General features: G+C 36.3%; 2 protein-coding genes, 2 long non-coding RNA genes and 1 pseudogene across 5 annotated transcripts in view; 1 reads left to right on the top strand and 4 right to left on the bottom strand.

Annotated features, from left to right (window-relative positions):
* Positions 1-6,043, top strand: part of LOC109946604 — a 14,623-nt gene extending 8,580 nt beyond the window's left edge. Inside the window, exon 3 of the long non-coding RNA XR_002269726.1 lies at positions 5,962-6,043. This is a non-coding gene — a long non-coding RNA (uncharacterized LOC109946604). The remainder of the gene's footprint in view (positions 1-5,961) is intronic.
* Positions 5,810-6,835, bottom strand: LOC109946605. The gene is made up of 2 exons (XR_002269727.1): positions 6,206-6,835; positions 5,810-6,113 (listed from the first exon to the last, which is right to left on the bottom strand). It is a non-coding gene; the product is annotated as an uncharacterized LOC109946605 (long non-coding RNA).
* Positions 9,091-12,006, bottom strand: LOC18788853 (probable xyloglucan galactosyltransferase GT14). The gene has a single exon (XM_020555386.1). The coding sequence runs from the start codon at positions 10,729-10,731 to the stop codon at positions 9,271-9,273; it is 1,461 nt and encodes a 486-aa protein (XP_020410975.1). The 5' UTR covers positions 10,732-12,006; the 3' UTR covers positions 9,091-9,270.
* On the bottom strand, positions 13,485-15,397 carry LOC18789774 (probable xyloglucan galactosyltransferase GT14). Its single transcript, XM_007222289.2, has one exon. It carries the CDS (start codon positions 15,113-15,115, stop codon positions 13,646-13,648), a length of 1,470 nt encoding a protein of 489 aa, XP_007222351.1. The 5' UTR covers positions 15,116-15,397; the 3' UTR covers positions 13,485-13,645.
* On the bottom strand, positions 21,271-23,230 carry LOC18790888 (annotated as a pseudogene). The gene has a single exon (XR_002269736.1). The product of XR_002269736.1 is annotated as a probable xyloglucan galactosyltransferase GT14 (transcript).

Here is a 24,376-nt window from a genome sequence, read left to right as displayed (position 1 = left end):
ACCAGAGTTGGCACTAACTGTAGCAGGGTCGATAAAGCCAACCATACTGCACATATTGGCTTTTTTCAAAACATCGTGTAAGTACCTAAACAAATAAAATAATATAAACAAGTCAGCACACAAAACACGACGGTTATGTATAAAAAAACGACGTATTATAATATTTCACACGACGTACTGAAATAGATGAGGACGTTATAATATATTTATCACGACGGTTGTTAGTTAAGACGACGTGGTTAGTTAGTTAAGACGACGCAATATATAAACCAACGAGTTATTATTTTAGAAGTACAAACCTCATATATACAGCCAATACAGTAGCTCCAATTTCTTCCATGCCTGCAAATTGTGTAATATCTTCAGGCAGGAGGAAGGTATCGCGCTCACCACCAAACACCTCCTTATCAATTGTAAATTGGACTGTCTTATCCTCAGGCAGGAGTGTCGTTTCCACAAAACGACAAAGGGTTTTTAAAGAAGATGGCGCCTCCATTTTTGAATAAGCACCAACTTCAATAACCTGTTTAAAGAAATAAAAAAAATGACGTGGTAATTCAATAAAGACGACGGTTTAAGTAATAAAACGTCGTCTTAAAAGTATTTAAACGACGGTGAAAAAACTGTCGTGGTAATTCAATAAAGACGACGGTTTTATGAATAAAGCGTCGTCTGAAACCATTTAAACGACGGTGCAAAAACCGTCGTTTAAATATTTTATTACGTCTTAAAAAAATTCCGCCGTCTAAGTTTTAAACAAACGACGGATTAAATAAAAATATCGACGTCTGAAATTTTGAAAAACAAATAAAAAAGGCAAAGTTATGTGAACATACCTTGTCGTCATGCTTTTCTTCATCTTCTTTCTCCTTTTCTTCTTCCTTCTCTTCATCTCTTTTTTCTTCTTCCTTCTCTTCATCTGGCTGATGTTTCCCCATTTTGGCAGTATCATCCTCCAAATGTAGGGATCTCACATCACCTCCAGAGCAGCTAGCTTTGTCAGACATTGGATTTTTGGGGCTTTGGCTAATTCTTGGTTTAAGCATGCTTGGATCAAAATTGGGAATTAATTGGGAAAGCTGACTCAGGAAATGCTCCCTCTCAGCCTCTACCAATTGTTTTGTCCTAGCCTCCATCCTTAAGGCCTCTTCCCTTGCCTTAGCCTCCATCTTTTTAGTCTCTTCTTGAAGGAGAACTCTTAAACTCTCCTTCAAACGGTCGTCAAAGCTCACCCTCTGTGGTTTGGGCAAATTGAAATATTGCCTTGGGGAAACACCAGCACCAACTCCCCTCACCCTGCCTGGATGCTCGGGGCCCAAAGCCATGGTCAGCACATCATTGCTGCCATCTACTCTGACTTTGCCTTCCGAGACTTGTTTCTGCAATTCATCCTAAAACAAAGATAAACAAAAAAACACACGACGGTTATTTATGTACAAACGACGTATTATATAATTTCACACGACGCAATAACGTATAAACCGACGTTATTATAACTTATCACGACGGTAGTTATACCGACGTGGTTATTTATTTAAAACGACGAAATGAATAAACAACCGACGTCTTATGCTATAATTAAAGATAACAGAGTAGTGATTCCTATTAGACCGTTAACGACGTTTTTTAAAAATTTTCGACGTGGTAATATCATTCACACGACGCGAAAATGAACCACCGACGTCTTATGCTGTAATTACAGAAAACATAGTAGTGATTCCTATTTAGACCTTTAACGACGTTTTTAAAAACTTTTCGACGTGGTAATATCATTCACACGACGAAAAATATAACATACGACGTAATAAGAATAATTCACAGTTTAATAAAAATTTAAAACAGAGTGATAGTAGGCTTACAATTAATTTTGCTTTCTCTGCCACCTTTGGATCAGGGATGTTACCATGTTTGTCCTGTCTAGCTCTCTTCCATAAGGTAGATCGATCAATTTCTACCCCAGGCATGGTTTCCTCCAATTGATCCTCCAATCCAGCATATCCTTTTCGAGACAATCGATGATTGTACTCGAGTTTCTCCCTAATCTGTGCATGTTGAGAATGCACAGACTCAAAATCTTTGGATAGCCTTGAAGCTACAAAGGCATCCCATTGTGCTTTCTCTATGAATTTATATGTTTCAGGGGGTTGGCTTAATTTCTCCCTGTCATTGGTGTATGGAAGGATATAATGCCTCGTTAGTGTAGACTTGAAATCCTTCCATTTCTTGGAAGCAGAAGCTAAAACAGAGGTCTTGCCCCCTTGGCCTACGACAAAAGCCATGTCAACTGCTTCCCAAATCTGCTCCTTTATATCCTTGGGGATTTGGGACCATTTCTTGTCCACAAGTGGGATCCTGGAGCGTGCCAACACACCAATATACGACTGCATCTCAATATGTGCTTGGCCAACACCTTTCCCCCTTTTATTGTACTCAACAATTGGCCTCAGTTTCTGAAGCTTTCTCTTCACAACACGAGGCATTGTGCTCATACCTCGACCAGTCTTTGAATCATCTGAGATTGTTGTCTGGCTGGTTTGTTCTGTCTCAGCAGATGATGAAGCAAACTTCATCTTCTTCGAAGACTTCATCTCCTTCGAAGACTTATCTTGAGGAGCTACCATTCCAAGCTTCTTGGAGCCAGAATCCTTAGTTTGTTGTTGAGAAACCATTTTAACAGACAAAACTGCAAGTGAAAATATTTCAGGAAAACATTAAGAACACAAACGACGGTATTAAAAAAATACGACGTATGATATGATTTTAGACGACGCAATGAAATAATCTCAGACGTAATAAATGTTTAAAACCATTATTTATATAACGTCGTGGTATATATGTTCACACGACGTCAATAGTAATACACCGTCGTGGTAAACTATTATTTATATTTTATCGTCTATATTAGATACCAACCCTAGTTTCTTTTTCTTTATATTTTATCAAATAAGGGAAAAACAAAAACCATTGTTCAGCGAAATCAAACCTGCAATTAAACAAGCATATAAAAAAAGACTATTATTTTAAAAACAACTTTGTCAATTTTCAGACGACGCTAGAACAACTGACGAACCGTCGTGGTCTACCGTCGTCTTATTTAGTTGATGTAGTTGTCTTCAAAGTTGGAAACTTTCTCTCTTTGTCTGTATATTTTATCAAACTTGGAAAGAAGTAAAATGATTTTGGCCAGAAAAAAGGTAAAAAGATTTTTCAAACAAAAAACGTATGAGCATGCAAAACAGTAACCAAAATAGTGAAAATGAAAGCTTACCTTTTGCGTGCAATGAAAGCAAGAGGAAGATGATCGATGTTTAAGTTCAGAGACGACGAAGAAGACGAGAGGAAGACGATGAGAAACTCTGACAATGCTCTGACAAGGAAAAAAGACGAAAAGGTTTCTCTAGGAGATTGAAATTTTTAATCGGGTTTGGAAACAGTGCATGTGTAAGTCGAAAAGTTGCTTACATATAAAACCATTTCAAAAAAATAATACGGCGGTTACATTTAACTACGTCGTTTTTAACTAAAACGACGCAATATTTTTCATTCGACGTGGAATCATTTCATTTAACGTCGTTAGGTTTAATATAACCGACGTGGATTTTAATTTTTAAATTATGAATAGAATTTTTTTTCCCGTGACCTTTCAGTTTATTTTTCAATTACAGTGCGTTATAAATAGAGTTTTTTTTCCGGAGGAAATTTAAAACGAAGGAAATTAATATTCTGCAATATGTAAAGTTTCTTTTTTGGATGACAGATTTAAATAAAATAAGAATATAAAAACAACAAATGTGTAAGTCAAGTAGACGAAAAGTTGCTTACATATAAAACCATTTCAAAAAAATAATATGGCGGTTACATATAACTACGACGTATAAATTACAAAATACGACGGTACATTTAACTTCGGACGTGGTAAATAAATACGACAGTAGTTTGTAGGTACCGTCGTAGTAAACTCAAAAATTAAAGTACATAAGTAATAACTCGCGTCATGGTATATTATTTAACACGTCGTTTTTATTAATTTACCGACGTGGATTTCTGTAATATACGTCGATCATACCGACGTTGATTTTACAATTTAAACGGCGGTTTGTTTGTAAGGACCGCCGTTGGTTTTAAAAATTTATTCTATAAATTTGTCGCTTTCATTCATTTTCGGTTTACATTTAAGGTTCCAAGTTCTTCCTCTCTCAGTCTCTCATGTCTCAAAGATAATAATTTGGATGTTTTCTCAAAGAGAAATTGAGCTTACTCGCATCAAATATATGTCCACAAGAAGAAGCTTGTCAACTAGCCTTCTCACTTCCTTGATCAAGCCTGATAGGACACTTAGTGCTTCTGAATACTCCTTGCTTTCCATCAAAAGAGATGCAAGCCTGGCCTCCACTCGCTGTCGAAGGAAAGTTCGCTTCTCAGGGAAATCTGAAGATCAGATGTGCCTGATCCTCTGCTTGATTTTCTTGCCTAAGAAGATCCGTCGGATTTATTGTGATAGCCTCTTCCTTTATCCGTAGAGCTTCAGAAGAAGAAGATGGGTTTCAAGAATGCGATAAAGAATAGAAATGGCTTCAGATGGCCTCTAAAGCATGAGCAATTGAATCAGTAGTTTCTGGGAGATATGATGAAGACATTGTCAATGCTTTGAACTACACAAGTCCTGCAGAAAGATATGTTAAAGAAACTGAAACAACGGCGGTTTTCTGTTCTACCGTCGTCTTTTCTCGTCGTCTATATTAAGTTACGATGGCGGTAGATTTATAATTACCGACGTAGATTATTTTGTTAAACGTCGTTAAGTGTACTACAACCGACGTGGATTTTAATTTTAAATTATAAATGGAGTTTTTTTTCCCGTATTCTTTCAGTTTTAGTTTTCAATTCCAAAGCGTGATAAATAGATTTTTCTTTCCCGAGGAAATTTAAAATGAGGGAAATTAATGTTCTAGAATTTGTAAACTAACACGACGCAATATTTGCAAATCTGTGTCATCTGTTAAGATTATGATGTGGAACAGAGTTCCATCTGGTAAGATTTCGTAACCCTTGGGATCTCAGACAAAACTGATTATGTCGGCGGTGTTCTATATAAACCGTCGTGGTTATTTCAATTCTTGTCATTAAGTAGATCTACCGACGTAGGATAAGAAAATCAAAGAAAAAAATTGTTAACAAAAATTCTTATTAAGACGACCGTTAAAATTAAAGGTACGACGTATAAAATGAATAAATACGACGATAAATTTTATTGTACGATTTAAAGATAACGTAGTAGAACTATACGAGAATGACGTCGATATATTTATATTTTCCGTCGTTGTAAATTAATTTAATACGGCGATATTTTGTATTTTAAAGCCGTGGATTTGTTTGTAATTATACGGCGTCTTATACGAAAACCTCGTCGTGTTATTTTATGAGTAAAAACGGCAGTTTTTATTGAAATCGTCGTCTTTACTTTCTACGTCGGTCGATTCATAACTTCTGCCGTTCTTTGTTGGCATTGATTTTACACTGAGGAAATCTGTTTCAAATAGACGTCGGTTGTTTAATTATGTACGTCGTTGTTTTTGAACAGCCATTTGAAACTCCATTTTTTAGTTGTCTAAGGTTGTATTACACGACGGTGTTTTTAGAACCGTCGTCTTTTTATAAACCACGACGGTTTTCACTTAGACCGTCGTTGTTTTCTGGTCGTCTTTTTCACTTTTTGTAGTAGTATATGGTTAGGTTGATTTCTCCTGGAAGATCAGAAGGTTCTTAAACATTGAATCAGAAGCAGCATTAAGGAAGAATATGAAAATCGTAGATCAATTTGTTTATAAATTAATCAAAGACAAGATTGAAACAATTCATAATTCAGAAGATAAGCTACGAGCTGTGAGTTACCTTCTAGGTCATGTTTGTCCTGGATTGAATTAATTTCATGTTATTATTGATTAATATAATTGAATATAGAGTTGAAGAAAGTAGACATTGTTTAAAGGCTTTTGGCATCGGAAGAGACTGATCCAAAGTACTTGCGAGACATGGTCCTCAGCCTCATTGCAGCCGGAAAAGACACAACGGCTAGCACTCTTACATGGTTTATTTATATGCTCTGCAAGCATCTTCATATACAAGAAAAGATTTCACAGGAAGTTAGAGAAGCTACAAATCTGAAAGATAATTCAAGCATTGATGAGCTTTCAGACAACCTTACCGAAGAGACCCTTGAGAAAATGCAATATCTCCGTTACAAGAACAAGACCATGCTCACCCTCCATTTTAAAAGGGGGCTTTATGTCCAAGCCTCTCCAAGACTGGGGCATGCAAAATCTTAATTAAACTATATATTATTAGTTTTTTTTTATTTTATATATATTAACTTATTAATTAAACTTTTCTGTATAATATTAGTTTTTTTTTTTGTCAAACTATATATTATTAGTATTGAATCTGTTATTGTAATGTTGCTTATATCCTCTTTATTTATAATACCACTAGCCTCCCACGCATGTGCGGGAGATTCTTTTTTGATCATGCGCTACGTGCGACTTACAATTTTTCTAATTTTTTTTATTTTTGTAATTATGATTTTTTTAGATGACCGTCTCAAGTATTTTCTTTTATTGACCTTATTTTTCTAGACACCCATCTTAGCAGTTTACATATAAAAGAAAAAAAAAGAGTACAATTAGCAAACAAAGAAAGTAATGTAAAGGTAGGTGAATGTAAGCGTATACCCATACCTAGCAATGGATAGATCGTTGGAAGAGAATCCTGCAACATGAAATTAGGAGCAACATCAAAATGGGGGTAATTTCAATTCAGCAAAAACAAATAAAAACAAAACCCAAAATTAAAAACATGTAACCAATTGGACATTTTTATTTGGGTGGTGAAGACCACTGGTTAAAGTTGAGAAATGTAGGTTTAAAATCAATCAAATTGAAACCAACTGAATGAGTTAAAAAGAGTAGGCAGAGCACTAAAGAAGCAAAGTTTGTCAGATAATATAAATAATTGAGAAATGGATATCTCATAGGCCTTATTAATACTAGCCTCTCTACACACGCTTCTGCGTGTGCGAGAGGTATTTTTTAATCACACAAGCTATGCGCGACTTACAAAGTTTCGTAAATATTTTTTCGCAATTGTATCTATATAGATGTCCGTTTCAATAGTTTCATATTTTAATCGCGCGCGTGTGATATATCGTCGTCTTAAGAGTTTTCCTGTATCGCCCGTATTTTTCTAGACGTCCATCTTAGCAGTTTACATGCTATAAAAGAAAAAAAAAAATTGCTAAGATGGACGTCTAGAAAAATACGGGCGATAAAGGAAAATTTTTAAGACGACAATTTATCACACGCGCACGATTAAAATATGAAACTGTTGAAACAGATATCTATATAAAGAATCCTGATCTCTTGAACTACAGGGGTCCAAGAGATTTGTGGTCACTCACCGTTGGATATAAATTCAACGATTCACTCACCGTTGAAACTGTCTATATAAATACAATTGCGAAAAATATATTTATGAAACTTTGTAAGTCACACATAACACGTGTGATTAAAAAAAAGTCTTTTCGCGTGTGCAGAGAGGTTAGTATTGAAGAAAAACATAATTATGGAAAGAAAAAAAAAAGACACGTTATTTTTGGTAAAAAGTAAGCCACGTGTTGGCCTCTGAAAAATAAAATCAGCGTGAGAATAATTAATAAAATAAAAATTCGCACGTCTTTTAATTAGAAAGAGGCGACCACTACGTTTCCTCAAAAGCCAAAAACCGACAAAGCAAACGTACTATCACTTTCGTTGTTTGTTAAATTGTCTTGTTTGTATTTTTGTATTTTTTTTTTAAATACAAAAGGTAATTTAAAATTGCAGAGAGGAGGTTTCTCACTCACATTACCAAGGCACAATAGGATTTGAATTTGCTTGTTTACAAGTTAATAGCTTTTTTTAAGTATGGGCTAGACTCCGTTGGTATTTTTATTTTTATTTTGAAATAATGAAAATAAAATAATTAAATGCAAAAAAATTTAAATACAAAATAAAATTGACAAACCTTGTATGAAAGGAGGCGGCCAACCATGCTTCACTCCAAAATTTGATCCTTTAATTTCGGCATTGATTTCTCATTTGATTAGGCCACGAAGTACGGTTGAGAGCGAGATGTGTTTCGAACTTTTTTTGTTTATTGGCCTTCATAATACATGCATTGCACCAAGATGTATAAAAAGCTTAGAGACATTAATCTAAGCCCATCAACCAGTAAGGTTGGGACAACAAAACCACCGAGCAGTGGGCTGTAATGGTGACTAATGTGATGGGTTTAATGGCAAACCGGTCTACAGAGTAAACTATTGACTTCAATGTCCAGACGGCTAGGAAGTAGCTTACATGATGATTCAGTGACTGTTTAGGGCAATAAGCTTGTTTAAACAATTAGGCTTGGGGGAATTAGTTCATAATCCTCCTCCATGAATATGCTTCCAAGTACTTATTCAATTATTTTTTAAATTTTCAAGTGATTCGTGACATTCATCGACTAATAATCACTCACGTGTTTATGAGAATATAAAGGCCCGTTTGATAACCATTTCAACTTTAGGTTTTAGCTTTCATATTTTTTTGCTAGAGTATTAAAATTTTAGTGAGAATGACAATAAAGATGGGATTGAGAGAGAAGATGAGAGGGGAGGATGGGATGAATGAGCAACAAAAGTGAATACAAAAACTAAAAACTGAAATATATCTGAATTTTTTTTCACTTTTATTACTCATCCCTCTCATCACTCTCTCTCTCTCTCTCTCTCTCTCTCTCTCTTTCTCTCGTTCTCTCATGTTCCTTTATACTCTAACATAAAAACTAAAAACTAAAAACTAAAATCGAAATGACAATTAAACGGGCCCCAAAAATATTTCTCCTTTTTACTTTTACTTTTTTGGTTGTTGATGTGGGGGCTGAAGCCCAGAAAGCAAGAAGAAAGATTACACGGGACCTCTACACAAAATGTATCTTCTTTTATTTATTGAAACTTACAATGTACTTTATATAATAACCTTTCTATTTTTTTTCCTTCTCTTGTTTACTATCTGAAAAAAATGACTAAATATGAATTCTTTAGTTGCTAGTGTAAGAAACACAGAGGTGAAAACTGGCATTGTCTCATATAATATTTCTACAACCAAACGGAAATAATTATAGTTTGATGAATTTCAATATCCTGCAATATTCTTCTATCTCTTTTTGTTCTCTAAACACAATCTACCAAGTTTATTCTGGTGTCTCAGGAAATGTAAACTTAAAATTATCCTCATCTCCAAAACCAATACTAGGATCCTTCCTCTCTCTAATAACCTCCCTAACATTCTCTATCCTCCCAAGAATTCCCTGTACAGCTAAATCGAATGCGTCTTCGGTCTCTAATCTTGACCTGGGATCTGCATATACCAGATTTGGTATTAGCCTTATAACCTCCTCTCTCATGGCCAATTCCTCATGCTTTGAAATTCCAAGCAAAGTTTTCTCAATGATGCCTTCTTTCAAATCTTCAACTTCTTTCACCGGAATAAAGACCGAATACTTGGTATGATTCTCCGGTAAATGCCACAAATACTGCGTATACGCAGTCGCAGGATGAAAGAAAACCGGAATGCAGCCTGCCAGAAACGAGTCGAAAGTTGATCTTCTAGTGTGTGAATCCCCTGGAGGCTGCAAGCAAAAAACAGAGCTCTCAAACACCCTCATAACAGTAACCGGGTTGTTACAATTAATCCCAGAAGAACCACAATGTAAGAACTTGCAGTTGCTTGAAGCTTGGCACTGATCAATAAGCTTGCCCCGGATTGAATCTTTCATGTCAGGCCTCGGCGCACCAACAAAAGTGAACAGGAAAGGCCTCTTTTGGCTTCTGACTCTGTTCTGCCATTGAACCACATCACTGTCATTTGCAGGATGGAAATTTGTAGGGTATGGTATGGCGAAGTCATTTTTCCAAAGGCTTCCTTCAACAGATAACATACTCATGTTCATGGACTCTGGCAAAACCCTGAGATTAGTACCCCAATCAGAACTATTCTCCTTTTGCCTCCTGAAGTCCCAAGAAGTCCTCCCAGCAACCATGAAATGATCTCTCCCCCACATTTTCTTCCATTCGGGCTTGCCCGAAAGCCATCCCACGAGATCTTTCCCTGAATAGTCTCTGACCGTGAGGTTAAAATCCCACAGATGGAGGCTGGCATCAAGGCCAACATAGGATGGTACATAAATGGCTGAAGCCTGATTGGAGTTGTTTGTCAAACACTTGTACTGCTTCATCTTGTTGTGGAATATGACTTCCAACAAGTAAGGATTTGTGATGAACCAACTCTCGTTGGCTAAAACCCCTTCTGGTTCCTCAATCTCAGGACCAAGCCCCAAATTCACGATGTAACGACACATATTTTGTGTGTCACTATTCTTAGGCTTGCTCCCTGTAGTAAGATTCTGGCAGTTTTTGAGGAGATCATCGTTGAATTTGGCAGGAAGATCATCATGAACATAAATGTAACGTCCGTAACACGAATCTCTGGTGATGTATGGATGAACACGTCTGACTAAGAGATTGACCCCATTGTAGACGCCCAACATTGAAGTTGAATAATCAAAGCAAAGAATGGTAAAGCACAAAACAAAGGAGACTAGTATGCCAAACCAGACTTCTTTGTGGCACTTTCCGGCAACTGGTTTCTCCATTTGATCTTCAATCAATCATGAGCAGGCTCTCTCAGCCGGACTAGAATGTCTCCGATCACCGGTTCACCGAATTAGTAACAAGGCAGAAGAGAGAGGCATGGAAAATATATATATATATATATATATGGTAAACCACTGTTTGAATTCGAATTATGTCTCTAGCATGATCAGTGGAATATATAGGGAAAGTTGAAGGAAATGGGAAATTTATTTAAGATTGATATGGGATTTGGAATGGGGAAAGAAAGGGAGATGGGATATGCATGGTAAGTGGTCAAAAAGAGGAAAAGCCAATCAATCCAATAAGATCAGGAAGATGAAGGAGAAAAGGGAAAAGGGATATGAAGAGGACAAATGAGGCAAGCTATCAAAATAGATAAAGAAAACCAATCAAAAGGGACTTACCTCAAAACTATGAATCACTAAAAGAATCTGAATTGTTTTTTTTGTTTGTTTTTTTTTTTTGACAGAGCGACTCTCTATTGCCACCTCCAAATAACAAGTCCCTGTTAGGTGGCCAACAGGTACAAGACAATAAACAACCTTTCAACTCCAGGTATATACAAGTCTGCCACTAACAAAAAACAGCCTTTCACATGAATCACAGTTCTCTCTCTAAAACCACCACAACCTTAATCTTCTAGACAGAAAATACCTGGTATGGTATCTGAGGAGGCATGTTGGGGGTGCTGGTGTTTTTAAGGACGATGATGCTGGTGTCACGGCCGTGGCGTGCCCGCTTCATGAAAGCGGTAGGAGGAGAAGAAGGACTCGTACAGAAAGGAGATGAAGAAAAGGAAGAAGAATGACATTTTCCTTTGTTCTTTCGTTTCTTTTGTTTCTCTTTTTTCCTTTTTTCTTTTTTTAAAATAATTTAATTTAATTTTCAGAATGAAAATTTGCATTAAGAAAACTAGTGTTTTGGGACATTGTCACATTAGGAAGGAGTCCATGGGGGTGGTTTTCTCTTTTTCCTGCAAATCAGCCTAGACCGTATCCATCGGGTGCTTCTAGTAGCCTTGATGATTTGGTCCTTCTGGGCTTGTGGACACGTGCAAGGAAAAAACTGTTCATATTCTTAAAGGTTTACCAAAGTTTTTTATTTTTTATTTTTATTTTTTTGTTTCTGTTTAATTCTACCCTTTTATGTAATTTTTATTATAAACAGGATATTTTTCCAATTAATTTGCTGACCAAGTAAAGTGAATTCTTTCTATTGGCTGATCAAAGCAGCAATACAAAACCATGACTTTGAATATCTCGGTCGAGTTACGGTGACAGACTGTACTCAATCAACTTATTATTTGTAGCAAACAAGAAAACTTATTATTTTCAGCCGTTTTACACTTCAACTATGACCTCCATCCAACTTAACCTCATAAATTAAAAAATTAGCCAATTTAGTTTATGAATTAATAAATATCGTCAATTTCATCTTTACTGTTAGTTTTCATTGGATTTCATCCATAATTCCGTGCAAAATGTCACATGAGGCGCACATGGAACAAAATTAGAGGGCAATTTCGACCTTACCATAAACCCAAAAACCTTTAGTAAAAAATCGGGGCAATTTTGGGCAATTTAGCAATTTTGCTTACATTCGATTCGATTGTCTAGGTTGGGATTGAGACTACGAAGAAGCTGCTCGGGTCCACACCTCACGACCAGCTCTTGATTCAAATCTCCGACTCCTTCTCTGGGTTGCTCGTGTTCATGATCGGTTCTTGCTGCTCATGGTGTCGTTCATGAAGGTCCACTTCTGATGGACTTATGGATGAAATGTGATAAAATCTAATGGCATGAGTTAAATTGGTTATTTTAATTAATTCAGGTGTTAAATTGGCTGACTTTTTAGTTCAGTGGGTTAAGTTCGATTGGGGTCCTAGTTCGGGGGGTGTACAACATATATATAATTTTATTTGAGAGATGCCCTTTAGGGTACCCTACAAATTTTTTTTAACGATCCAAACCATCTGTTTTTTAGGTCTTCATTCATAGATCATCCTTGCAAAAAATTAAACAAATTCGAAACCGTTTCGATATCCAATTGTGTCCTACAAAATCAACGAACAGTGTGTTTCAAAAAAGTACTAAAATTTCAATAATTCAATTGAGTGGTCAAATGATATCAGATTCAAGTAATTTTTTTGTATAAATGATCTTTGAATGAGTATCTACAAAATAGACGGTTTGGATTAGTGAAATACGATATGGAGTGGGCCCTACAAGAGTGTCCCTCAAATAAGTTTATTCAAGTATATATATATATATATATACATTTAAGTGTTGAAGGTTCACATATATGCCTCTAACTTAGTTAATTCTGAATTCAATATGAATTTATTGAGAATAATTGAGAGTATGAGCTACTCTAGGTATAGTTTAGGCAAATCCTTTGGAATTTGAAATTGGTATAAACGCAAACCACCATATCAGCTTTCATTGAGCTAAGCAAGGTATACATGATATTCATCTAAGCAAGCTACCATATTCAGCTTTCATTTCATATATGATTTGTTAATGTACTATCTTTTTTTAATAGCTAAAGCAATTTCATTCGACTAAGCAACGAATACATCGTCTCGGAATTGAGGCCTCAGTCAGTAAGTTAATCACAGTTCCAAGAAACTTTTGCAAATGAGTGAGCAACAATGGTGCAAACTCTCAAAACATACTCACACTACAGAGTTATATCTGTAACTTTCTGGAAAGCTTGTGCAATCGACATCAAACAATGGAGAATAATCGCATAGTGGAATACAAATTTATGATCTATAAATTTAAAGTTTAAAAACAATAGAACATCAGATCTTTTCTTTATATTTTATTTCTCTACATAAGCTGTTCTTCCTCTCCCCCCCAATTTCTGTATCTCCACTCAGAAAGTATATACTGCATTCAACCAAGTCTATAGTTAGTCAATTGTATCAGGAAATGTGAACTTTGTACCATCAACCTCTGCAAAACCAATACTAGGATCCCTCCCCTCTCTAATCACCTTTCTAACATTCTCTATTCTCTCAAGAATTCCCTGCACAGCTATATCAAATGCATCTGGAGTGTCTAATCTTGACCCGGGATCTGCATATACCAGCTTTGCTATTATCCTTATAACCTCCTCTCTCATGGCCAATTCCCTATCCTTTGAAATTCCCTGCAAGACTTTCTCAATGATGCCTTCTTCTTTCAAATCTTTTACATCCCTCACCGGAATAAACACGGAATACTTGGTATGATTCTTTGGTAAATACCACAAATATTGAGAAAACGCGGTGGCGGGATGAAAAAAGACTGGAATACAACCAGCCAGAATAGCGTCGAAAGCTGACCTCCTAGTGTCTGAATCCCCTCGAGGCTGCAGGCAATAGACTGAGCTCTGAAACACCCTAATAATATTAACCGGGTTGTGACAATTGTTTTCACCGCAATGCAAAAACTTGCAAGTAGTTGATGCTTGGCAATGATCAATAATTTTGCCCCGGATGGAACCTTGCAGGTGAGGCCTTGGTGCACCAACAAAAGCAAACAAGTAAGGCCTTTCTTGTTGCCTCACTCTGTTCTGCCATTGAACCACCTCAATGTCCTTTGCAGGATGAAAGCTTGTGGGGTATGGTATAGCAATGTCATTTTTCCAAAGGCTTCCTTCCATTGATAACATAGTCATGTTCATGGACTCTGGCAAGAACCTGAGTTTACTACCCCACTCAGAACTATTGTCTCTTACCCTCCTAAAATCCCAAGAAGTCCTCCCAGAAACAAAGAAATGGTCTCTGCCCCACATTTTCTTCCATTCGGGTTGCCCTGAAAGCCACTTGACCAAATTCTTAGCTGAAGAGTCTCTGATAGTGAGGTTAGAATCCCACAAATGAACACTGGCATCCATGCCAGTGTAGAATGGCACATAAATGGCAGAAGCCAGAGTGGAGTTGCTTGTCAAACACTCATACTTCTTCATCTTGTTGTGGAATATGACTTCTAACAAGTAAGGATTTGTGACAAACCAACTCTCGTTGGCTAAAACCCCGTCAGAGTTTTCAATTTGAGGACCAAGACCCAAATTCAAAAGGTCAGGACACATACTTGGTATGCTGCTACTACTAATCCCTGCAGAAATAGACTTGCAGTTGATGAGGAAGTCACTGTTGAATTTGGAAGGAAGATCATCATGGATATAAATGTAGCGATCGGAGCATGAATCTTCGGTGTCGTTAATCTTCATATCACCAATTGGACGAACTTGTTTGCTCATCGAAAGATCGATCCCATTGTTGGCACCCGATGAAGTTGAATAGTTCAAGCAAAGCAATACAAGGCACAAAAGAAAAGACACTAGTAGGCCAAACCAGAGTTCTTGAAAGCACTTTCCGGGCGGTGGTTTCCCCATTCGGTGTATGGACAGAGACTGTGTGAGGAGAAAAATGAGAGAACTTGGTTTGTAAATGAAGCCTAAAACTAAACTGAATTGAATACGCAAGAGGCTTTGAAATATTATTGTGTTAATTTTACTGATTTTTCACAAATCAATCATGATGCATCAGTTTGATGCCACAACTATTCTCTGCAAATTAAGTCCCGGCAATTTTGATTGAGATTAGACGACCGACAAACATGTCAACTTCAGCCGATTGCTCTTTCTGTTCTCTAGTCCATTCAACGTTTCTGCTCATTTTTGTTTTTGTCTCAATCTTTCTTCTTCAGCCGAACTCACCGCTTGTTATGTCCAAGTGCATAGACCACGTGGCTTCAACCATCTTTGTCAATTTACTCTAAATCTCTATGAAACTGTAAGCAGATATTTTGTCTTCCCAAAAAGCTGTAAGCTGATATTTCATCTAATGGTCAAAATCAGTTGCAAAAGAAAACCACCTGTACTAGTGCACCAAATTGTGTTAGTATATATGCAATATGCACCATAGCATTTTCTTGTAAGGAACTTCCTTTCATTAATTTGTTTAAGACTAATTTTTGGTGTAGTTTGTTATCTTTCCACTTTTGAAAGCCGAGTGGTTGTGATCTGCTTAAGAAGATAAAACTACCCAAAGCAAATCTACCTTTCATAAAATCAATAACCTATATATATCACCCATTGTATTGACTTCCTAAGTACATGCATATATGTGAACTGATCAACAGTTGAATTGCATCAGAATTTCCTATCTCATGTTTCATGCTGGTTGAGGATGTTTTAGAATGGCATTTATGTGAATTGTGGAAGATAAAGAATTGACGAATGTGCGAGGTCTAGCTAGTTGAAAATGTTTTTGACTTGTAGACAAGTGGTATTAGGTTCGAATCTGACGCAGCACAAGAAACAAAGGTTTCAAGCGAAACCGTGAGTAGCAATAAAACTGGATTCCACCAGAAAATTAAGAGAAGCTCTCTTGGAATAATATGATTAAAAAGTTGAGTTCCAGATACATTAGACAAACCTGTCTAAATACACATTTCTCAACAACCCTCAACCCTTCAACTACTAGGGGAGTTATTACATAAAACTGAAAAAACAGGATTAATTTGGAGTCTTAATAACGTAACTCCTAAACTGTCCAAAACAGAATTTATTGGAAAATTAACTACCAAACTTTAACTGCAGTTTTGGAAGGCTAAACGACCTCAGAATGCCAAAATCCACCTTATGTCACAGCAAAGCTGTGAGTTACACTCGTGGCTTCGTTCCCTTTCCGAAAAGGTATTCTGCGTCCTAATCGGAGCTTGGACGACAAAACCGCATATTCCCGCTACGTCCTTTTTCTAGCTCAACCGCGATAAAATCTGCCATCTGTTCTACATCAGAATCCTCATGACACCTTGGTAGTGTGTGTGTGTGTGAGAAATCCCCTTCCCCTTATAACAAGTTTATTAATAGAAAGCCAAAGCTAGTTACATCATATAGTGAACTCATAGAGTTCAAACAAATGCAAGACAAAATAACAGAAATTGGTGGTGGGCAAGCCACCAACGCATGAAGAGCTACCTTATCCAAGCTATAAGTGCCAAATGCACTTTGAAAGCAACCTCATACTAGAGAGTGCCACCGAGGATAAACGACGAAAGAGCTACCCGTGGAACCAATTAGCAGAGGATGGTGGTGGTGGTGGAGATCTGACGTCGAGACGCAATCGCTTATGATGAGTGGAGGAAAAGCATAACAAAATCAAAACAAAAGGGAAAACTTTTTGCCACTGAAAATGGGGTAAGAGAGGAGAAGGGAGGAAGAAATGACGGGATAGGAGCGGAAGAACAGTGGTCTCTCCACTTCTCCCCTCACCCCCTTCCTTCAAAGTGAGGGATTGGGCTCTCCCCCTTGTAGTTTAGATATCGCTCATATTCCAATTTTTTATTTTTTTAAGAATGTCCGGGTTGTTATAAAACTAGAGGGAGAAAATGTAGAGAGAAGTGATATGCTAAAGACAAAGTTTCACCATGTTTATTCTTCACTAAATCTTTGGTAGAACCACCTATTTATAGGCTTACAAGATAGGAGATTGAATACCATCATTTACAATATACCTATAGGTTACAAGCATTAATTACAAATACTTAGTGCATAGGTTACATAAAATCCAACGGTGGAATATTAACAGGTATGGTGGTCATCCACCAACTCATGCATTTACAACACTACCCTTTGGATGTTCACCATACAATGACATTGTTTCCTCATTAAAAACCTTGCTTGGAAAACCCAGTGGGACAAAACCAAAGCGAAGGGAAAAAGAGTGAAACTTTCTTCTGAATTATTGATATGGTGATGGATGAGCTTATATTGCCTCGTTAAAACCTTGCTAGGAAAAACCCAGTGGGACAAAAACCTAGTCGAAAAGAAAAAGAGTACAACGCGCATCTGCCTTGAATGTAGTAGAATTGGGATGCTCCCCCTGATTGATATCTCCCCCTGATTAATATCTCTCCTTCTATGATTTGAGCAATACAAGCAACATTGTCTTCATACATGATCATCTATCACACTATTCAACCTGCTTTTCACTTTTCAAATGATTGAAATCTTTAGGAGTATCAACAACTAATTTAGTAGTTAGAATATGTTACAACAATATCAAATTTGAATTCAAAATACTCAAACTCTTAGTGTTAACTCTTAATTAAGAATATTGTGGTACTTTATATCTTTCAAGAGGTTGCTTCATCCGATATATCTCAAATATTTCATGAGCTTTGAGGATTTCCATGTACCATATAGTCTTAATAAATATGCATTTAACACATACTATAAGTTTTGAGTTAAAGTAACAACCGCACTTATAGAAATGTGGATGCATTTACGATGAGATTGGAGACTAAAACCACATGTCTCTCCCAGGAAACCTTATGTCATATTAGTGATCTTATTTCACTTCACAAACACCAATTCGTAACCTTCATACTGAACATTTGTAATTTGGTGTTTGAGTTATAGGTTCAATATCCAACTCTTCTTATTTAGTGATAAATGGAATTGCCTATTTCCATTTTTGGCCAATCACTTAACTTGTCGACATTCATGAAACGTGATTTAATATAATCATAGCCCTTGATGATTGTAGTAGCTACTAATAAACCAAATGTATCATCAATTTGTGATCCCACAATTCTTATGTGCATGCACATGCATAATTTATAATCATCTCATTGCTTTGGGGTACCAATGCCTCTTCAGGGGCTTATGTTGTCACTTATGGGACAAACATCTCTTTTACAATGAATTATTTAGAATATGTGGATCATAACCTCCTATAGAGCGTTATTTTTTATAGGACTTGAATTTTTCAAATAATCTCCATTTCTGAGGAGTTAAGTCTTTAGAACCTATATTCCTGACATGCTTCAGGCATGCATTATATATATAGTCACCATGTTAATGGATTGTGATACGAGAATATCAATCCATGTTAGCATATGTACAACTTATATATGCATTATCTTGATGAGACAAAAGCGGATTGATTCAACACTATTTCACGACGTTCTTTAGGAATTGTCATTTCTCCCCCTAACGGCGGGAAAATTGTCTCAAAATGTAGGAAAATAAACTCACAGTCGTTATCAAATATGTGACCATTTTAGTAGGCACATTCAGTAAAACTGGTGAAGTGATCCATAATTAGATGTTGTATAGGCTCACAAATATCCCCTTGAATTATTTCAGGAAAGCTCAAAGTCAATTTTTGACTGAGATGATCTTATGACAGCTTTTATTTGTGAGCGTTCTTTGTAATGATATTGTTGGACAAGACAATAATTCGAGTCTTTAAACGATGTCCTTACAAATTTATAAAAATCTTATGCATCATTGTGGGACATGGATTGCCAAGATAGTCATGTCACAACATAAAAGTTATTCGGTCAATGAACTTCTAGTTCATGACATCATAATCTTCAACTATAATAGTTGTGTAATATTGGGGCCTCAAGAACTTTTGGTTCATAACATCATAAACTTCCTACCCACAAAAGAAAGTAGAAAGTTTCTCCAATAGACGCCTCTGGCTATCAATATTGGGGCGGTAATACAAAACATTACCATTGTAAAACGAAATTAATTAATAACCTAACATAAATAAAATAAAATATAATAAAATAAGTAAAGTGGTATAAACAAGGAATAAAATAAATCAATTAAAGATTATGAAATTCCAAGATAATCCAATATTAATGTGGATTCAATATGTAGATAAAACTACAAGTTTAAGAATTGGATTTCCAACCAATTCAGGTTCATATAGGCTCAAATAAGTAATGAACTTCAAGTTCATATATAGTATTAAGATCCATGAAAACCTATGAACTTCAGGTTCATATTAATATATATTCGAAACTTCAGGTACGAATACGTAGATCTAAATAAATTGAATTAATAGTTGTGCTTTGAACTTCATACTCAAATTGATGTATATGCACTCGAAACTTCTGGTTCAAGTTCTTGACATATGTAGGCCTCATGGAATTCTGATTTTGATTAATACAAAATCGAGGAGTTTTATGTCCTTATGTGCTCTTTAAATTCGCGGAACTTCACGCCCTCAATTATTTGGAATCAAAGAACTTCAGGTTATGATTCAATCAAAAGGACTCTATATCCTAATCTAGTTATATGATGAGGATCACGGAACTTCGTGCCCCTGATCTTTTGTATAATTCAAACTCATCATAATAATTAAGATCATACTTAAAATTAAATAAACAAACAAATAAAAACAAAAACATGGCATTATATTCATGTGTAATAAGAATAAGAATTTTTTTCTTAAACAAGCATGATGAAGTCTGATGGTGAGTACAAAGAAACTCTATACCATGTGATGACTCTAGCTCATATAAGAAGAAAGAAAATTCAGAGAAAGAAAACATACCAAGAGCAATGTCGTGCTGATAACGTGTTATAAAACTAGAGGGAGAAAATGTAAAGAGAAGTGATATGCTAAAGACAAAGTTTCACCATGTTTGTTCTTCACTAAATCTTTGATAGAACCACCTATTTATAGGCTTACAAGATAGGAGATTGAATACCATCATTTACAATATACCTATAAGTTACAAGCATTAATTACAAATACTTAGTGCATAGGTTACATAAAATCCAACGGTGAAATATTAAGAGGTATGGTGGTCATCCACCAACTCATGCATTTACAACACGGGTTAGAGAGAAGACAAAGAGAGTGAGAATTAAAAGGACAGTACTTGGGACCTCACTCACGAGTAAGGATCTTCTCATCCTTACATCTTCACGTGGCCCAATAACATTGCTATATATGTGCAATTTATTTTGACAATATTTATTGAACCAAACACACTGCCTTCTTGCATTTATTAACCCAACAATCAAATATGCATTTAAATGTTTGAAACAATGGCATGACATGTCGATGATTGAGTCATGGACCAGCATGAGAATTCATTACGCAAAATAACACTTGAGGATCGGTTGATTTACCACCTAGTAATAAATAAATTGGATCGAGGATCCTGCAATTTGTGTCAAACTCGTGCACATGACACAGAGAAAAACAAAAACTGAAATAGTACCAAACAACTTTTAAATAGTTTTTCATTTTTTTTAAAATAGTTTTTATTTATTTGGAAACTGAAAACAGTTATATTTCAGTTTTTTTAGAATGAAAACTGAAAATTCAAAATTCAAAAGTGAAAAGTGAGAACAAAATTGAAAAACTAAAATAATTATCAAACGTTTCAAGCAGTGTGAGAGGGAGTTTGTTGGGACGGGGTCTCTATTGAGAAGGGTTGAAAGAAGTGAAATTACTTGCCAGTGTGTGAGGGAATAAGCTATGTCCTCTTTGCTGTAACTTTGCTAATCGTCGGTATCATCATTGGCCGGGGACAGCCTAATTTGTGACGAACCTCGTTAATCTTGTGTATTGTTTGATTGATTGTTTTCTTCGTTTTATTCTCTTCATTGTTTATGCGATTTTTGAGCTAGGGATATCACAATAATTCTTCATATATAAGCGTTAGCCAATATCAAATTTATATCTATAGCTTGCAGTGTATATAATCTTGAATCGTGTATTGATCATAATCTGTAAATTGCACATAAGCTTCTTCAGTGAACATCAATCTCCCTTTTTAAAATCATAATTAAAAACACAACAACACAATTTCTTTATTTTTGTTTTACATAACTACACACCATCCAGTTCTTCCATCTTGGGTTGCTCTCAGAACGAAGTATCTATTTGCATTCAATAAAGTCTATTGGTATTAGTCTTGGGAAATGTGAACTTACCATTATCAGAATCTGCAAAACCAATACTAGGATCCTTCCCCTCCCTAATCACCTTCCTTCCTAACATTTCCTATTCTCTCAAGAATTCCCTGCACAGCTAAATCAAATGCATCTTGAGTCTTCAATCTTGACCTGGGATCTGCATACACCAGCTTTGGTATTAGCCTTATAACCTCCTCTCTCATGGCCAATTCCCTGTCCTTTGAAATTCCAAGCAAGACTTTCTCAATGTCGCCTTCTTTCAAATCTTCAGCACTCCTCACCGGAATAAACACTGAATACTTGGTATGATTTTTTGGTAAATGCCATAAGTATTGAGTGTAAGCCGATGCCGGTTGAAAGAATACTGGAATGCAACCAGCTACAAAAGAGTCAAAAGTGGATCTCCTGGTGCTCGTATCGCCGGGAGGCTGCAAGCAATAAACTGAGCTCTGAAACACCTTCATAATAGTAACCGGGTTGTCACAATTGTTTTTACGGCAATGTAGAAACTTGCAATTAGTTGAAGCTTGGCACTGATCAATAAGTTTGCCCCGGATAGAATTTTTCTGGCGAGCCCTCGGTGCACCAACAAAAGCAAACAAGTGAGGCCTTTCTTGTTTTCTAACTCTGTTCTGCCACTGAACCACCTCACTGTCCTCTTTAGGATGAAAGCTTGTAGGGTATGGTATAGCAAGGTCATTTTTCCATGCGCTTCCTTCAATTGATAACATGCTCATGTTCATAGACTCAGGCAAGAACCTGAGTTTACTACCCCAATTAGAACTATTGTCTCTTCGCCTCCTGAAGTCCCAGGAAACCCTCCCAGCAACAAAGAAATGGTCACTTCCCCACATTTTCTTCCATTCGGGTTTGCTCGAAAGCCATCGAACAAGATCTTTCGCCGAAGAGTCTCTGGCTGTGAGGTTAGGATCCCGCAGATGGACACTGGCATCTATGCCAGCATAGAATGGGACATAAATGGCTGAAGCCAGAGTGGAGTTTTCTGTCAAACACTCATACTGCCTCATCCTGTTGTGGAATATGACTTCTAACAAGAACTGGTTTGTGGAAAACCAACTCTCATTGGCTAAAACCCCTTCGGAGCTTTCAATTACTGGACCAAGACCCAAATTAACAAAGTAAGGACACATATTTGAAATGTTGCTAACAGTCATAGCCCCTGCAGTAAGAGACTCACAGTTGTTGAGGAAGTCATAGTTGAATCTGCTAGGAAGACCTTCATGGATGTAAATGTAACGATCAGAGCATGGATGTTCCGTGCGGTTAATCTTCACAATACGAATCGGGTGAACTTGTTTGTTTACCAGAAGATTGACCCCATTGTTAACACCCAGTAAACTTGAATAAACTAAGCTATGCAATACAAGGCACAAAATAAAAGAGACCAGTAAGCCAAACCCGACTTCTTGAGCGCACTTTCTGGCCAGTGGTTTTCCCATTTGGTCTTTAATTATGAACAGCTCTCTGCAGTAGAACATCTCCAGGTACTGATTCTCCCAAGTCTCAAAGTAGAAGAGAAGGGCATTGAGTTTGCATGTGTGAGAAGAAAGATTGGAAAGCCTTTTCTGTAAAAGAAACTCTCAGGTGCTTGGAGAGGGACCTTATTTATCAAATTAGTTTTGAAACCTTAAAACGTGTATATTCATTAGGATGGAGATATTTGAAAAAATAATAATAATAATATTTGGACTTGAAAACTATACTAAATTTGTTTTAAAAGAAATTAAAAAATATTAAATTGAATGTATTTGAAATAACTAGCTGTTTGCAGTACATTTAGAATGAAATTGAAATGACTATATGCAACGAGTCATTTAGAATCCAAATATTTTCTTCGTTTCCTTATTGTTCACATCTTAACATAAATATATTGTGCTAGTCTCCACAAATAATTTAATCTTATATTGTCATCTAAATCTCTAGATTTGGATTATAAATAATAAAAAATCAAGATTTGGAGTCTAGGTGTATTTATGTCAAGATTTTAAATGGGTATATAATAGTTTGTGGAGAAATTATAGAATGGTTGAGAGAGCCTTAAGTGGAGAAATTATAGAACAGCTCCATTTGTTCCATCCTAATTTCAACTTTGGCTTTGATGATTTGATGCCGACAACTAATATTCTTATATTTGATTATGTGTTCTAGAAGCCACTAATTAGCACGACCGAAATTGTGGAGGTTATCAAAACCCTGATTTTTTTTTTTCCCAAGGATGATGTGGAGAGACTACCATATTTGATGGTTCTACTGGGGAACTGGTTTGCTCTCTCTCGTATATGTTTAAACAATAGGTTACTCTGTAATTTGATTTTTGGCATGAACCTTAATTATTGTGTTCCTAATTATTTAAACAGGTTGAAGTTGACATCCTAAACGAAGATGAATGTGTTATTGCTCCTTTCAGACCTAGACATCTCTGATAAATACATTTCTCTTCTCACATCTATTTATTATTTTACAAAGAAAAAGGACGACTATAAGATTCTATGAATCCCTATTGTGGAGGAGTGGACTTTGGAGCTGCAAGATAAGTTTGAGATCCTGAGGGCTGAGATGCCGTGGTATACGGTATCCAAGATTAGGGCACATAGGATTTTTATCATAAAAGGCCTCGATGATATTAGTAGTGGAACCATTCGTTATATATTATATTTTATTTAGTCAAGTTTCCGATGTGGGACTTATATTCTTCAACATGCCCCTTCACGTAGGACCACCACATAGTAGGCCACAGGTAGAGCCAAGTCCACATCGGAGTCAATCATTCAAGCTCAACACGTGAACACCACGTATTAGGTAAAGAGTATGGATAAACATTCAAGCCCAACATGTGAACACCACATATTGAGTAAGAGTAAAGTCTCAATTCAGGCCCAATCAATCAACCCGCTCTGA

This window comes from Prunus persica, chromosome G1 (assembly GCF_000346465.2).
Source record: "Prunus persica cultivar Lovell chromosome G1, Prunus_persica_NCBIv2, whole genome shotgun sequence".
Classification (NCBI taxonomy): domain Eukaryota; kingdom Viridiplantae; phylum Streptophyta; class Magnoliopsida; order Rosales; family Rosaceae; genus Prunus; species Prunus persica.
The sequence above is the reverse complement of the archived record's forward strand: the minus strand, read 5'-3'. Positions and strand labels throughout refer to the sequence as shown.

Excerpts from the sequence above, each read along its gene's own strand:
- LOC18788853 (XM_020555386.1), bottom strand. The coding sequence starts at position 10,731 with ATGGAGAAACCAGTTGCCGGAAAGTGCCACAAAGAAGTCTGGTTTGGC.
- LOC18789774 (XM_007222289.2), bottom strand. The coding sequence starts at position 15,115 with ATGGGGAAACCACCGCCCGGAAAGTGCTTTCAAGAACTCTGGTTTGGC.